The sequence below is a fragment of the Acartia tonsa genome, chromosome 11 (assembly GCF_053477335.1).
Source record: "Acartia tonsa isolate MP-2025a chromosome 11, ASM5347733v1, whole genome shotgun sequence".
Taxonomy (NCBI): Eukaryota; Metazoa; Arthropoda; class Copepoda; order Calanoida; family Acartiidae; genus Acartia; species Acartia tonsa.
The window spans coordinates 42,784,101-42,802,672 of record NC_137270.1 but is presented as its reverse complement, the minus strand read 5'-3'; the positions used below and the strand labels follow the sequence as shown (position 1 = coordinate 42,802,672).

General features: G+C 31.2%; 1 protein-coding gene across 1 annotated transcript in view; it reads right to left on the bottom strand.

Annotated features, from left to right (window-relative positions):
• LOC145331741 (nephrin-like) overlaps nt 1-18,572 on the bottom strand; it is a 103,458-nt gene that overhangs the window by 57,537 nt on the left and 27,349 nt on the right. Inside the window, exons 9-12 of the mRNA XM_080176574.1 lie at nt 10,084-10,194; nt 9,182-9,314; nt 2,934-3,004; nt 1,465-1,534 (exon numbers count right to left, since the gene is read on the bottom strand). Of these exons, the coding sequence (XP_080032700.1) occupies nt 1,465-1,534; nt 2,934-3,004; nt 9,182-9,314; nt 10,084-10,194 (385 nt within the window). The remainder of the gene's footprint in view (nt 1-1,464; nt 1,535-2,933; nt 3,005-9,181; nt 9,315-10,083; nt 10,195-18,572) is intronic.

Sequence of the window (18,572 nt, the reverse complement as noted above, 5' to 3'; positions counted from 1 at the left end):
ACAATGTAATATAAATTTGGAGATGGAGCGATGAAGGAGCGATGGAGGGGCGATGTAGGAGCGATGGAGGGGCGATGTAGGGGCCATCAAAGTACAATGTAATATAAATTTGGAGAAGGAGCGATGAAGGGGCGATGTAGGAGCGATGAAGGAGCGATGTAGGAGCGATGTAGGGGCCATCACAGTACAATTTAATATAAATTTGGAGAAGGAGCGATGAAGGAGCGATGGAGGAGCGATGGAGGGGCGATGTAGGAGCGATGAAGGAGCGATGTAGGAGCGATGTAGGGGCCATCACAGTACAATTTAATATAAATTTGGAGAAGGAGCGATGAAGGAGCGATGTAGGAGCGATGAAGGGGCGATGTAGGAGCGATGTAGGGGCCATCAAAGTACAATGTAATATAAATTTGGAGAAGGGGCGATGGAGGAGCGATGTAGGGGCCATCAAGTGGGATGTTATATAAATTAAGGTAAGGGACTACGGAGGGGCGATGGAGAGGCTATGAAGGAGCCATCATGGGGCTATAGTATAGCCTCTTATCATAAGAGGCGATATTAACGCCCCTTCAAAGGAGCTATTAAGAGGCCATGAAGGAGCTATAGCATAGCCTCTTATCATAAGGGGCGATATGAACGCTCCTTAAAAGGGGCTTTCACATCGCTCCATATGATAAGAGGCTATGCTATAGCTCCTTGAAGGAGCTATAGAAAATCATCGCCCCATATGGAGCGATGTCATGGAAAGGACTATACCCCATTTTTTTTATAAATAAATATAATCTAGCTTCCTGGGGGCTCTAACCCTGCAAAAACCTTCAACTTTATTAATCAAGGACCACAGTGTGAAAGTTGAAACAAAATACGAATATTCGATTACATAAACAAACTCAAAATTGTTTTTCCCCTCCAAAATTTTTCCAGAAATCAAAATGAAAAGAACGGATATTAGAATCAAATACAATTATTAGCAACGAAGCCATTCAACTTTTTATTCGTGTTCGTTGGTTTGTTAGTCAGTCTGTAATTCTCTTGAAACGGGTAATTAGACTTGTCTTTATAATTAGGGCAATAACAATATGCTTGAAATATATTTTTTTTTGTATAAAATGTAGACGAAGACAAAACTGCATTACTTTTGTGTCACTTTTGATTCCTGTGACGTCATAAAATGAAGAAGATGAGAGGAGAAGTGGGAAATTAAACCCCTAAAAAAGAGATGGAGAATATGACGTCAAAAGTGGTACAAAAGTAATACAGTTTGGTCTTCATCCCATCTTTGGGGACTAAAAATTGAATCTCTATTGCTAGTTTCAAACTAGCAGTAATCAACCATTATTTTTTATCCACAGATGATTATAAGGTGTTTTTAACTAGTTTGTCCATATGACAATTCTGTGCTTTTGCATATGGCGGACGGACAGACAGACTGTTAACAGAGTGTCTGCGCTACTTCTTAAATACCTGATGATATAAGATTTGCCAACAGAAAATGGATTTGGTTGTGAGTGGATCTTCACTCCTATTGGTGGAACTAAAATAAATATATTTGGTAGTGAGTGGATTTTCACTCGTATTGGTGGAACTAAAATAAATATATTTGGTAGTGAGTGGATTTTTACTCGTATTGGTGGAACTAAAATAAATATATTTGGTTGTGAGTGGATCTTCACTCCTAGTGGGAACTAAAATAAATATTTTTGGTTGTGAGTGGATCTTCACTCCTATTGGTGGAACTAAAATAAATAATTTGGTTGTGAGTAGATCTTCACTCCTATTGGTAGAACTAAAAATAAATATATTTGGTTGTGATTGAATCTTTACTCCTATTGGTGAAACTAAGATAAATAATTTGGTTGTTAGTGGATCTTCACTCCTATTGGTGAAACTAAAATAAATAATTTGGTTGTTGGTGGATCTTCACTCCTATTGGTGGAACTAAAATAAATAATTTGGTTGTTAGTTTATCTTCACTCCTATTGGTGGAACTAAAATAAATAATTTGGTTGTTAGTTTATCTTCACTCCTATTGGTGGAACTAAAGTAAATAATTGGTTGTTAGTTTATCTTCACTCCTATTGGTGGAACTAAAATAAATAATTTGGTTGTTAGTTTATCTTCACTCCTATTGGTGGAACTTAAATAAATAATTTGGTTGTTAGTGGATCTTTCCTCCTATTGGTGGAACTAAAATAAATAATTTGGTTGTTAGTTTATCTTCACTCCTATTGGTGGAACTAAAATAAATAATTTGGTTTTAAGTGGATCTTCCCTCCTATTGGTGGAACTAAAATGAATAATTTGGTTGTTAGTGGATCTGAACTCCTATTGGTGGAACTAAAATAAATAAGTTGGTTGTTAGTGGATTTTCCCTCCTAATGGTGGAACTAAAATAAATATTTTTGGTTGTGAGTGGATCTTTACTCCTATTAATGGAACTAAAATAAATAATTTGGTTGTTAGTAGATCTTCACTCCTATTGGTGGAACTAAAACAAATAATTTGGTTGTTAGTGGATCTTCACCCCTATTGGTGGAACTAAATTAAATCTTTGGTTGTTATTGTTTTATTGTTAGGCTAGTTGCTTCGCCCCTAGTTGCGTCTAGGCGAGGTTAGAAGAGCTAAGAAAAATAGCTTAAGACCAGCATAAAATTCCACGTCTCTTAGCTTTAGACAATAATACATTACTACTTAATATTGTAGGATAACTAACAAAAATTGATAAAAAGCTGGTTTAAGATGCTTTTTCTTTAGATGACCCATCCCTAGAATTGTTTTAAAATCATTTATCCTTTCATACCCTTTTTGGTCATCTTAATAAGGATGAAGTTGATAATATCTTATTGTAGGTTTATTTTATAACCCCCCCCCCCCCCATCCCCTAAAAAATAATATCATCTAGGGATCCAAAATAAATAAGAAGAAATACTTACATATCATCTTTATAGTAACAGAGGCTTCCATTGGTTTTGTTATATTGTTGTTCTTTGCCAAACATCGAAACCTAAATTATCAAATATAAATATTGCTGGCTGGTGGCTGCATCTCTAGTTTATAGTTTGAAACCATCACGTGGAAAAAGTAAAGCAAACTATAGCTAGCAAGATCATAAAAGACAAACAAACAAAAACTTACTACTTTATAAAAAAAAAGGATACTTCTGACTTTAAAAGAAAGAATAATCTTTCTATTAATCGTTAACTGCTTGATTTTGATTAATGCAAAGCGACTTTTAAAGACAAAATTTGTTTACTGAAAGTGTTTTTTCGGCTTGGGGATTTTCATTATAGACAATATTCAAAACAATTTTAGATTCTTACGGTAGAGGACTTAATTTCAACTTTATACATCCAAAGTCGAATGTACTACTTCTTTCACCTTTCTTTTTATAATCTTTTTAACATTTTTTCTACTCTATTGATTTAAAAATAAATTTGTTTTACTTTTTTCCAAAAATTTTAAAGAATATTGCTGCGCTATTTTAGATATAATTGTCTTTGTTCTTTATTGCAATAAAATTATTCTGTAACTTTTTGTTTTAACAAAGTAGTTAAAGCTAACAAACACTAAACAAGAATGACTGCATTTGGAAGGAGCGATTCACATAATTTGAATCATTGCAAATATAGAACCGATAATCTGAGTTAACAGCTAGGAATATTCACAAACAATTATAAGCCTATCCCTTTAAGCAGCTTAGTACATCAAATTCTCTTAGTTGACTTAAGTTTGAACCAACGAATTAAGATTTAACGAAGTTTTTAAGCCGACGAATGAGAAAAAACGCGTTTTTAAACTTTGGGTACCAGTTTTTTTGCAATGTCTCCTTATATTATATTATTATAAAATTGGAATCTTAATAAAAAAATAGTTTAATACTAAAGACTCGCGGAACCCTAAGAAGCTTACTTTGTGACAGATGGGCTTAATGGACAGACCGACATATTCTCATATTCTTAGAGTAGCTTTGCTACTAAAAAAAAATACATCAATTGCAGAAAAAAGGGTAAATCTGTTTGTGTAAAAAGTTTGTTTTCTCAACCGATTTCTGTTTTTGCATTGAAAAAAAATGCAAAAATAGAAATCATAAATTTGTGGGCTTTTAGAACAAACTTTAGGTTGGGGTTTAAGGAGGTTATTTACTTTAATGTTACAAATTGATACAAGATTGAAAAGCCTGAAATTTTAATGTTGTAACATATTTTATGACAACGCTAGAAATTAGAATTTGTTGCGTGATTATTTTTGTATTAAAACATCAGACAACCAATGTACTACCTTTTTTCCCAGGGAGAATTTTTAAAAAATTTTAGATAATAAAAGGGCAGGCAGATATTTGACAGGTTTAAATATGTTTCATGGATTGGAAACTATTTTAATTTATTTTTATGGTTCTTATTGAAATTATTATTGGTGATCTGCCCACTAAAACATTTTGCAGTTTTCATCTAAAAGGCCACCTTTATTTATCCTTATGGTAAAATTTTAAGTTCAGCTGGTTATCCATTAGGCACATTTTAAACAGAGTATATTTAGGATTAGTTTGATCTAAAATTGTTATCAAAACTATCAGAAATGACGCGTTTTTTCTCCTTCTGAAACATTCTAAAGATCTGCATTTTTTAGTTGAACCATTTTAATAAGAGATTTTATTGAATTAGTCTTGACTTAATTTAAATGTGTATTTGTCTGTCTGTCAGCCCCTCTATCTTTCTAACTATCTTTTCTATCCATCTATCTATCTATCCGTTAAAAATCTGTGTACTCACTTGTAGAATATTATATGTAGTTCATAATTTTTCCGCTAGATGCTGTTAAAATTGTGTGCAAATTTTATTTCGAGAAACACTTGTAAACTTATTATAATAAATCTGGGTGTCTCTATAGATTTTTTAAAAATATTTTTAAAAAATTGTTTCCATTTAATTACTTAAACCTTATATAAGAAAAAAGGTATTGTAAATTATAAGTAATTATTATAATGCTATTAAAAGCAAGTAACGTTAATTGCAGGAATCATCATACCATTTGCCATTACACAATTTATTTAAGCAGTCAACTGCTAAAAAGTCAAATTTATTAGTCTATTCAGCAGAAACTATTATTGTGACTATATTTCTGTCTGGCTATCTATCTATATATTTTCTCTATAAAAAAAATATTTCTTTCTCTTTAAATATATCAATAATATCTATAATACAAAGTAGAACGATGTCTGTCTGTCTCTTTGTTTGTAGCAAAGGATCTCGCTAATTGCTGAACTGATTGGGTTCTCCTTTACAGGGTAGCTTCTCATAGGTCCCGGGAAGGTTTATAACTATTTTCTTGGGGGATGGGACACCCCTAACCCCCCCCCAAAAATTTTGTTTCGTAAAAATTCCCCCCCCCCCAATTTTTTTTATTTTCCTTAAAATCTAAAACACGAAAAATTTGTTTGGTCAAACCTCTTGGGGCAAAGCCACTAGAGGCTAGGGGCGAAGCCGCTAGTTTATTTATATTCTTTTTCAAAGATTTATTTAAGATCTTTCATTTTCTGAATGTTTATCTGTGTCTATCTATTTAAATACTAGCGGATGCGCCCCTAGGTTCTATGCCTCTGTATTCAAAGAGGCGAAAGGGGTTAGAAAAAAATAACTAAAACCATCCGAAGACTTCAATCTGAAGATGAAATTGCCCAAAATCATCACAGGAACTATGTGAAGCTTACCTTAAAAAGAAAACTCAATCTGTTCAGCAGTTATTGAAATCTTAAGCTTCAGAGAAAGAAACCCTTACTAATTTATATTATAGGATATGTACAATTTCAATTTCTCAATAAAATAAATCCTAGAAGTATATGATTTCTTTTCTTTCTTTCTTTAAACATATCATTAATATTAAGTCCATTTACTTTTAGCTTTTCTCAGAGTAAGAGGGATAGGGCAATGAAACAAAATTAATCCCAATATTTGCAATTATTATAGGGTAAGGGATCTTTAGGAATAAGACAATGAATAAATTAATGTTCACCCAAAATTAATTCAAACAAAATTACCCCTTGTGTAGGTCAAAATAAATGGTTGAAAAGTTTGGACAATTCTAGTTTGAACCAACCAATCAAGATTCATAAAAAGTACAAAATTTTAAGACAACTGATGAATGAACATGTTAATAAACCTTTAGGTACTAATATAATTTAGTGTTTTCCTCAATTTAACCTCGTCACAGACAAAGACAAAATAAATTTCATTCATGGTTCTACAAAAGGCAGAACTACACACAAGATACTGTGGAAGGGTCTTAATCCATATAAAAAAGTAACAGGATGTTTGTATGTCTATACCGAAGGATCTCGCTAACTGCTAAACCGATTTGGTTATTCATATATGTCCTGGAAAGGTTTATAACTATTCTAACCCCCTAGGAAAAAAATTAAATTGATAAAAAATAAAATAAAAAAATTACTTTTTCTTTAAATCTAAAATAGAAAATCAAATTCTCCCTCCTCAAGTGCCCCTTGAGGCCTTAAGGGGCGTAGCCACTAACATCTTACATGAAGGAAGGGTAAGGACATTCTTTATATATCACAATAAACTTTTCATTCGTCCACTGTCATATCCCCGTATCCCTACTTAACTATACATTTACATCTTACTCTCCAATACATTACTTTAAAATGATAAATGAACTATTGTTTTAAGGAAAAATATATAATTTTATTACAATATTTAAGTTAAGTAGAATGAATTAGTACGCAAATTTATGTTTCTTATCATTATAAATGTATTGTACAGTAGACTATATAAGTTTGAAGGAATTTTAATTAATATAATAGATTTGAAATCTGCATAAAATTTTAAGGGTTTTTTATTAAATTCGTTTTTTATTTAATTCTTTATTTAACGGTGCAAATACGATTTAAGTTAATTTATTTTGACCAATTGGAAAGCTAGATTGAAACCTACCCGCGCTCTAATTGGTTGAATGATGTACGACACTTAAGCTTCTCCAATCAGAGCGCAGATAGTTTTCAATCCACCAATCACAGATGTCAAAATTAATTAACTTAAATCGTATTTGCGCCTTTAAATAAAGAATTATATAAAAAACGAATTTTATAAAAAACCCTTAAAATTTTATGCAGATTTCAAATCTATTATATTAATTAAAATTCCTTCAAACTTATATAGTCTATTGTACAGTACATACATAAATGTAACGCTTTTTGTCTTATCTATTAAAATTCATTAAATTTTATTTAAATTCTCTATTCATTTAATTGTTCTTCTGTTTATTATTGACTTACTAAGCTTCGCTGTATCGAATGATGTCATTCTTATTTTGAGTTATAATTATTGATTACAGATTTTTGTTAATTTGCAAACAAGAAAGTTTAATTTAGGAAATGGGTTCTTTTCATTTATACAAAGGTGTGCATTAAAATCAGCAAAAGAATTACATACTTATAAGTTATAATAAAGTAACAGGATATCTATTTGTCTATTTGTCTGTCTGTGTGTACCGAATGATCTTGCTAACCGCTGAACCGATCGAATTCTCCTTAACAGGGTAGCTTCTAATAGGTCCCGGGAAGGTTTGTAACTATTTTGGGGAAGGGTACTACCACCCAACCAAGAGAAATTACCCCCATTTCCCCCCATCCCCAAATTTTTTTTCTTCTTATCTTTAAAATCTAAATTTAAAAAATGGGTTTTGAGATTTCACTTTCATCTCCTCAAGTGCCTCTAGAGGCCTCTAGGGGCGAAGCAGCTAGTTTTCTAAACAGTATTAGACATAATATATCTAGATTGTCCATCTGATCCAATTTTTCGTCAAACTTAAATAAGGATTACTAGTAGAGATACGGGCGACATTATTTGCAACAAAATATGATTTTTAGAATGCGAACTTATTCTGTGAAATTGAGATACCATAGAAGAAATTTTTACATGAATTAATTTACCCAAGATCTGTGAAATGTTTCAACCAATGAGATGTCTTGAATGTACCTTTAGTATTTTCCTATTGGCTGATTTAGACAGTATGTCTCTAGGTTATCTCTTTTTAAATAACAAGACAAAAACAATGTTGGCAGCATCTATAAAGCGAAGCTCTACTAATAAGAAAAACGCCCATTATCTCTTTAGATCGATGGATAATTTGACAATATGGTTCTTGTGCTGGAGTGAGAAAACACCTAGTAAATAATGTTGTAGTTATCAGAGTTTAATTCACCAGTCCCCAAGTTTTTCGTTGAATTAACAACTTTGGGGAGTTAAGCGAATTTTGATTGGCTTCATTTAGTTGAGTCTTCAAACGTTTCAACCACTAATTTTAATCTACAGAGGGGATAATTTTGTGTACCATCATTGGTTAGGTACATCAATTTATCTGTCATTGTATTATCCCTATAGATCCCTGGATGATTTGACAATGTGGTTGTTGTGCGGGAGTGAAGACACACCTTGTATAAACAATGTTGTTGTAGTTATGTAGTTATGCAGTTATGCATGCCAGGAAGGGAGGGGACAGTGGATCATAAATTATACTGGTACCCATATATTTTAGGGATAAGACAATGGATGATAAAATCTCCAAAGATAATAGTAGATTAAAGTTATTGGTTCAAAAGTTTGGACTCAACCAGTTTGGAACCAACCAATCAAAATTCAATTAAAGTACCCAAAGTTTTCGAAACAACAAATTATAAAAATAATAAAATAAAAGATTGGGTACGAATGTAATTTACAGTCAAATGTTATATTTAGTACTCTTATTTATGCGCAGAGACTAAAATACAATAAAGTTTTTATATTAATTTGTGGAATTGCTTAACAATAAGTATGAAAGCTTTATAGATCAGGGAGGGAGAGGACATTAGGATATTAGATACACTAGCACCTAAAGTTTTATATTTAAGTTTTACTATTCGTTGGCTTAACAACTTTCTTGAATTTTAATTGGTTGGTTAATTAAGTTGAATGTCCAAATGTTCAACTACTAATTGCAATCTACAGAAGGTGTAATTTTGTGTATTATCATTGGGGATTAACATTAAATCATCGTTCTGTGTCTTATCCCTTTAGATTCCTGTTTATATATGTAGTAGCGAAAATATTATTTGATAAATTGTTCGGTTTTGCTGCTTCAATTACCTCTTTCTTGTGCGTTTATGCAAGCTCTGCGCTAACAAATATCTTACCTGGAATTTAGATGATTTCTCTTAAAGTTATCAATGATGACTCTGTTCTTGACAACTTGGTTCTGATGGGATTGATCTGTTGTGTCTATCAGTACATCATCTCTGTACCAATGGACGCTTGGGGGAGGCTTCCCTGAATGTTATAGACAGATTGATTGATACATTGGTTATAGTTTGATAGATAATGGATTATAAAGTGTTTGTTAGAAGGATAGATAGAGCAATAGATAAGGTGATAGATAGATGTAATGATTGATTGAGCAATAAATAGAGCAATAGTTAAATGTATAAAAAATACAAAATTAAATACAATATATATTGTATGTCCTTATTTAACCAAAAGAAAGCTATTACCTCCTCCAACTGTGCATACAATAGAAATTGTATGTCCCTCTCTATTAGAACCAATAGAACAATAATTACCTCCTCTAACAGTACTTACAATAGAAATTGTATGTCCTTCCCTATAAGGCCCAATAAAAAGATATTGACTTCCTTTAAATGTGCAAACAATAGAAATTGTATGTCCTTCTCTGTAAGGACAAATATAAAGATAATCACCTCCTCCTCCAACAATACATACAACAGAAATTGCATGTCCTTCTCTGTAAAGACCAATAGAAAGATAATCATCTCCTCTAACTGTGCATACAATAGAAATTGTATGTCCCTATCTGTAAGGACAAATATAAAGATAATTACCTCCTCTAATACAATAGAAATTGTATGTCCCTCTCTGTAAGGACCAATATAAAGATATTTACCTCCTCTGACTGTGCATACAATAGAAATTGTATGTCCCTATCTGTAAGGACAAATATAAAGATAATTACCTCCTCTAACTGTGCATACAATAGAAATTGTATGTCCCTCTCTGTAAGGACAAATATAAAGATAATTACCTCCTCTAACTGTGCATACAATAGAAATTGTATGTCCCTCTCTGTAAGGACCAATGGAACTTGTGATTCTTTCTCCTTCCACATTATGCAGTTCTGGAATTCCACAGGGCACTAAAACAATAAATTTATAATTGAGTGAGAGGACATTAGACTGTAATTAATACTGGGATCAAAACTTTTCTAATGTCATTACCAAACTCTTTAGCTTATAAACTTTGTGGACTTTTTAAAATCTTGCTTGGTTAGCATTTCCTTAAGTTTTGCACCAATAACACCTAGAATACAATACACCTACTATTGATGCAATAGAGTTCTTCTCTGTAAAAGAATATTCATGCTTAATAAACATATTATATACTCAAACTTTGGTTATGCATTTTTGTACATATTAGCTCATACAGCTATTCTAGCTGTTGTATATAAATTTTTAGCACTTCTAAGAAATTTAAACATTAAATTTAACATATGTATCTCATTTGTAAAAATATATTTATATGTAAGTTCATTGAATGCCAGTAATTATATTTAAATAAGTAGCCATAACCATTCATCTTTTTCTGATAAAAATAACTTTGTAGTCATTTTTATTCATTTCGTGATTAAAAAACAAGGAAGACAATAGCTATAAAAAAAAATCTTAATCATCCTTATGTAAAGTAACAAGATGTTTTTCTTTCTGTCTGTCTATATGTAGCTTAGTATGTTGCTAACCGCTGAACAGATATAGTTCTCCTTTACAGCTAAGCTACTTATATGTCCAAGTAAGGTTTATAACTTTCTTGTGAAGAAATCGCCAATTGAAACAAATATCCCCCCCCCCCCCCGCCCAAAAAAAGGTTAATTTTTAATATCTGAAAAATAATAAGCAATTATCAACAAAACTTGATAGAAGTATGCAGAATTTGAACTTATTCAATCCTTGAGAATTAAAGCTGTCTATCTTGAATAGGAGTTGAGAAAATCATAAAAACTTAAAAATCTAGGAATCGGTATAGCACCCCAATTAATTAATGAATCTTAATGAAAATGATGAATGTGAACTTATTTAAGCCCTGAAAATTTCGTTTCGTAAGAAAATCATGTTTCACCCAAAACGTTTCAGACGGACATATAGACTTATTATTATTGAGTAGCTTTGCTACTAAAAACGTTTTCCCTTTATCGTAGCCATTTATATGGATGATTACATAAGTATTAAGTATGTCAAACAGATCTTCCTTTTGAAACCAAACCAAATTTGAATTTGGTTAAAATGGATTATATAAAGTTTAATTGGAAGAACGAAATATTACATAAGATCCAGGGAGGGATGAGACAATGGCAGATAAATTTCAATATTTACCAATTACCAAAGATTTATTTTGACTCAATAAATAGATAAGGAAAAAACATTTATCGCCAATTGTCCCTGATCTAATTGTATTAACTTCTCTACATTGAAAATACCTTTAGACGGGTGTCATTGAATTATAGACAAAAAATCAACCAATTGAAATAGCAAAATCTTTGGAATATCCGTATTCAGTCTGGAAGGGAGGGGAAAATGAGCTGTTTATTACACTAGTCCACAAAAATTTGTAATAAAGTTTTCTTATTCGATGGCTCAACTAGTTTGGGGACCGTTATTGAATTTTGATTGATTGGTTAATTAATTTGAGTGTCCAACCGTTTCAACCACCAATTTTAATCAACAAAGGGGATAATTTTGTACATCATTATTGGGGATGTACATCAATTTATCGACCATTGTCTTATCCCTTTAAATCCCTGATATCCAGTGCTTTCTTACTATAACATCTATCAATTAAGAATAGAAAATTTAGTAAAACTTTGGGTACCTGTACAATTTACTTTGGGTGCCTGTATAATTTACTTTGGGTACCTGTACAATTTATAGTCCAATGTCACCTCTCTCTAGAGTAAATGCACAATTTAAAAGCTCTTTATAGTGTCTATAAAAAAAATGACGTCATATTAGAATGGTCCATTATTCTAATATGACGTAATTTGGGATTTTTCAGCCGAAAGTTTTTTTTAATTTATCCACTTTTTTATATGCACTAAATTTCAAAACTTTCGACCGAAAAATCCGAATTACGTCATATTAGAATAATGGACTATTGTAATATGATGTTATTTTTTAGTTGCTATAAAGAACTTCCTGTTTGATAGAAACACCTTTAAGACGTTTTGTCTGTGTAAAAGTTAAGTAAAGTTTAATTGAAAATTGCGTGTTTTCCCTCATAACAATGGCACACATTAAACGGGTTCCTTAAACTTTTTTTATAGAAAATTACAGTTTTGGGCTTTCTAAGTGTCTAAAAGTTCTAATGAAAGTGTCAATTTAATTATTTGTTAGCAAAAGGTGTGGGGAAGTGAAGAATGCTACTAATTAAAATTAACCATCCCTAGCCTCAGAAGAATAGACAGACAGACAGAACACATAGAGTATAGAGTATTTTTGCTACTATATATTTTTTGCAGTGCTTGTTTTAGAAATAATTATCCTTGCTTTGTAAAATTTAATGGAAATAATGAGGAGCCAACATCACCAAATAACCAAGATTTCATAAAAATTTCCAATATTTTTAGGCCTGCGGATAAGAGAATATGATTATAAAACCTAGACAGTAATTTACTTTCAATTCTCTCCAACTATGTAAGAATTGACTTACAAGATAAGTTTTTTAATTGTGAATCTGAAAAGTGAGTTATTAATAAGAAGCAACTATATTATCCTATTATATAGAGTAGTAAATATATAAACACAACTTAATTTTTAATTATTTTATTTATGGAATACAATTGTTTCACTAATTAAGAGATCATCAGTACCAATTAAGATGTTAAAGAATAAAGAAAAGGGGTGGTTTTAGGGATGGTTTTAGGCTATTTTTAAAAAATCTTTGAATGCAGAGCCCCTAGATGCTAGGAGTGCATCCACCAGTGATTAATAATTCTCCGTAAATGATTAACTTAATGATTATGCAAAATGATTATATTTCTTTATAAACATACTAATTGATGAATTTTATCAAAATTAAGATTTAATTTTCAGATTTCTTAGAATGAAAGAACTTTATAGTTAGTTTGATTTAACCAAAGCATTTGATATCCGTCTTAAGCAATTAATAGCGGTTTTCCGCCAAGCACAAAAACTCCACTCCCCCTTCCCGTTTATTAAAAATGAATTTGAAATAGGAAAAAGTGTAGTTTTTCTTGTCTATTTTTGTTACTTTAGATTTTGTCAGGTTAGGCTACATAGTGTACAGTGTAGCACAAGGTTTAAGGTAATTCCTAGGACGACGAGTCAACAAAATTTCCGACTTCCAATTGGCTTTTTTCTTTATAGAGGGCTTGTGGAAAAAAAAGTTAAACTTATAATTTTATTATTTTTTTAGAAGCCAGACACCCAATATTCCATAAATGTACGGGCAAGTTTTAATAATAAATACTTGGTTTAAAAATCTCATTTCAGTAAATAAAAACCTTTTACAAATATTTCTAAATCTCAAAAAAGCTTTTAACGTATAGTATACACATTGTACAAAATCAGATCATGAATTTGCCTGCCATTTTTTTGCAGCGGAAAATAATTAACAAATTTTCTTTTGTCTTATGGTTAATATACGTAAAATTCACAAATAAGTTAAAATCTAATATGTTTGATTTAGGAGAAAAATAGATTTATTGCATTTTATGCATTTTAAATCTGTACGAAAGAGAAACTGTAAATTGATATTTAGAATTTACAATAGCCTGGATGAGAAAAGAACAATAAAATGTTACTTGAAGAAAAAAGAGCAAATTATTTCAAGTTGTAAAGAACAAAAAGAAAATCTAGTAAACAATTTCAATGTTGTTACATACTGGCTGATGGACGTTCCGACATACCCTAATGTATAGAGTAGCTGCTTTACTTAAATACAATACAAATGTTTAAAGCATAGCTCATAGCAATCTGTCCTAAATGTGTGTGTCAATTTTGTCATATAAATTACAGGGATTTTAAGGGATAAGGCATAGTACAATAAAGTAGTTTAATCTACCCCCCACTAAGCTAATCAATATTACCCATACTGTAGAATAAAATTAATGGTGGAAAAGTTTGGAAATTTAAAGTTCGTATAATCCAATCAACATATTATAATATTCCAAATATTCCAGCGAATAATAGATTGTTTATAAAAATTTTGGTACCTTTGGGTGCTTTCCCTGCCTCCCTGTATAATTAATATGATGACAGGGTTAGTATACAAAGGAACAGAGATAGGTATAAACAACAAAGAGAAAGAAAAAGAGGGAGAAAGAGGAAGAAAGAAGAGAAAGAGAGAGAAAGAAGAGAAAGAAAAAGAAAGAAGAGAAAGAAAAAGAAAAAGAAAGAAAGAGAAAGAAAGAGAAAGAAAGAGAAAGAAAGAGAAAGTAAGAGAAAGAAAGAGAAAGAAAGAGAGAGAAAGAAAGAGAAAGTAAGAGAAAGAAAGAGAAAGAAAGAGAGAGAAAGAAAGAGAAAGAAAGAGAAAGAAAGAGAAAGAAAGAGAAAGAAAGAGAAAGAAAGAAAAAGAAAGAAGAGAAAGAAAAAGAAAGAAAGAGAACAATAGAGAAAGAAAGAGAAAGTAATAGAAAGAAAGAGAAAGAAAGAGAGAGAAAGAAAGAGAAAGAAAGAGAAAGAAAGAGAAAGAAAGAGAAAGAAAGAGAAAGAAAGAGAAAGAAAGAAAAAGAAAGAAGAGAAAGAAAAAGAAAGAAAGAGAACAATAGAGAAAGAAAGAGAAAGTAATAGAAAGAAAGAGAAAGAAAGAGAGAGAAAGAAAGAGAAAGAAAGAGAAAGAAAGAGAAAGAAAGAGAAAGAAAGAGAAAGAAAGAGAAAGAAAGAGAAAGAAGAGAGAGAAAGAAAAATATTCTAGAATCTTACTTGTAACTTATTTAAAGCTTTTTTGAAAAGGAGAAACCCAACTAGTATATTCACTTTCATGGCAACGCCCCTTAAGGTTTGATTCATCGTAACTTTTCTCCTATTTCTAGCACCTGCGGGGGGCTCTACCCCTGCGGGGCAATCACCTAACCTAACCTAAAATAACCCATAAAAAGCTACTGTGAAAATAAAACATCTCGACCCTTAAGGGGTGTTGCCACGAAAGGGACTATTCCCAAATTTTTTAGTGACTTTTTCGATGAATCTGTACATGTTCCTCTGTCTATCTTGCTAAATCTCTATTTATCGCTTAGCCACTAATGGCCGTAATTGTCCTTGTTTCAGAATAAAATTCCATGTAGCTAGGCAAACATACATCAGTTTAATAATTAATAACCTTTCAGTAAAATAAACTAAAAGTTAGAATACAAGCCAGCTAAAATAAAAATAAAATAGCAAAATAACCAAAAACAAAGGTTACTATTATTGTAAATTGGTCGTTTTTCATTGGTTAAGGGAAGGTTTTAGGCTATTTAGGGGAGGGGGGAATGTCCTAGGAGGTGGCCTCACTCAACCCTCCTATGAGCAAAGGCTTTAATTCTTTAAAGGCATCGAACATTTGCATATCTCAATATATTTTTTTGTTGATCATTTTTCCCCTTTTTTGTAGGAATACTTTGTTACTAACTAAAAACTATTTTGTCTAATTTGTCTTTTAATTTTATACATGCTTTTTATTATTTTATATAAAAAACTGACACTTTTTAATTAATTAATTTTTTCAAGTATCTGAAAGTCAAAGAAATTAAAATGTCGATTTATATCGACTATATGTTGGTCATGGCTGACATTATAATGATATGGGTCAAATCCTTAAAAATTCCCTAGTTAAGCCAAGGAGTTTTTATAGTATGTTTCTTTATAGTTTTACATAGATAATAACAAGGATGACAACAAAAATTATGAATGGGTATCGAGATTAAACTTAAGTGACATACATTAAACATTAAACTGGATGAAACAGGGAAATCGCGAAACCTTTAAAATCGCGCAACTTTTAAAATCACGAAAACCTAAAAATCTAGGAATCGATTTAGCACCCCAATTAATATACAAATCTCAAAAAAAGCTTTGTGAAAATATGTAAAATCTAAAATTAAATAATCCCTGAAAATTTCAGCCCTCTCTCTTGAAAAGGAATTGAGAAAACCACGAAAACTTGAAAATCTAGGAATCGATCTAGCACCATAAATAACAGACAGATGGACAAAACAATGATTAGAATAGATGGGCATATGTCATAAGAATCTTCACTGAAAATTTCAGATGTCTATCTTGAATATGAGCCGAGAAAATTACGTTTCCCCCATAGCGTTACGGAGTGACGGACGGAAAGACAAAGTTAATTATATAGTAGCTTCGCTACTAAAAAGAAACTCCTATCCAATCATTTGCTTTGTCCCATTAACACCCACATATTTTAAATGTATTGACATCAACTAAAAAAGATTAGTGTTAAATTAAAGATTCCGTTATGTTTTTATAAGAATTTCTACGTTAGTAAATTATATTTTATGCTTAAATATGAAACTATTACTACTTCATTATCATAATTAATTTGAATAAATAAACATTATAAATTCATTTTTTGTATGACATAAAAGCTGTGTTAAACAAGGATGACAACAAGATTTTTGGTAGAGTAGGATTTTATATGATGTTTATTATGGACGTACTTACTTTCTTAGAAACAATTATGTTCTGTTAATGTGTTCATGTAAAGTGTTGCTACGCTTTTAAAATCGCATCTCCTCAAAAAAATCTCATTACAAGGAATTAAATCGATAGGACGACTAAAACTTTTTGTAGATCTATCCGGAAAGATGTACCTTATTTTAAGATAAGCTTCACTGTTAATTAATTCATGTTTTTTATAGGACAAAAAAATGAATTGTATAATAAACAATATCATAATCTGGGCAATAACAATATTTCCATAATCAAGGATAATTATATCCATAAGCAAAGAAGCTGTAAAAGGGTGCGGAAAAAAACTAAAGAAAGTTTTAAAGTTTTATCCGTATAGTGGATAACAAGAAGGGTATAATATGGTGATTTCACTGAAATCTATCTCTTAACTTATATGTATCCCCTGAGGAGGGCCCTAACCTCTCGGGGCTCTATCCCTACGGGATTTTAAATCATTACCTAACCATAAATAAGCATCAAAAAACACGTTTTCATATAAAAAATATAATTTGTTGTCCAGATGCAATATAAGGGAAACTGCCAGGTAGAATGTAGACAAGCTTTGCCTATAAAAGGAGCAATATATTAATGACTGTAGTCTTATGTTGATTTAATAACAGCACAAAAGTTGTACTGGATAATTTCCCTGTTCTACTAATTGTTTTATAGAATTGTTCTCCTTTCTGGATTATTATTATTTTTGTGCCAAAGTAAATCATTGGATTAAGGGCTGAATTTTTAAGGACTAACACCAATGCATGCTTAATTAGGGCTTTGAATGTGCTTTACACAAAGTTTCGGTTGAGCAACAACAACCACTTTCCTTAATTTTTAAATAAATTAAAATTAAGGGGGAGGGGCTTTATGCCTGACCGCTGGGGAGCGATATAACCCTGCGGGGTCTATATTACTGCAGGGCTACCCAGAACTCAATGTTACTTGACCTAATTAATTATTTAATTGGTTATACCTTTTTTGTAGCGACTTGTCTGTGTTAATATTCCCGACGCTATTGGTTGATTTTCAAATAGAAAGGCGCTACAGGATCCTCGGGGTGGGGGCATACAGTTGTTTAACCCCTTCCCCTTCTATTGTTTTACTCTATAATCAAAACAGTAAACATGCATGTTTGTTTTAAAAGTTTACTGAAAATTCGAATTCTCTTGTAATAATAAAAATATTGTAAAAAGAGTAGGTCATTATTTCTAGTAATAATACTGCTAACTCCAATAAAAACTTGATTTGTAATAATTAACAGTTTTTCCAGTATGGCATCGAAACCGTTCAATATCCGCTGGACTAGAACTGGCTCTAAGACATGCAGAAAAATTATGTGTCGTGTAATATAATATAGGCAATTTTCCATGCATAATAAATTAAATCTTTCGCTCCCTGGAGGCAACAAAACTGGTTTTAATCTTATGATTTTTCAATTAAATATCCTCGGAAAGATGTCTATAATACGATGCGATAAAAAGCTGTTATCGAATTATCATTAGTGTTACAGGAATAAGACAGTGGATGCTAAATTAATCTTCTTCCAATAATCAAAAACTTTGGGTACTTTTATCCAATCCTCAAGCTAATAGTATCCAAACTTTTCAACCAATACTTTTGATCTACGAAAGGAGTAATTTTGCATTACACTGTTAAGTAAATCAATTTATTGTCATTATCAAATTCCTTGAAATCTCCTAGATCTGCCGCCCTGTAAATTATAGATAATTTTTTGTTGCACAAAAAAATAAAATGATGTAAGGACAATTATAATAATTTATCCCTGTAATAATTGAAGAACAAGGATGACAACATCCATAAGTAGCAAAGCACA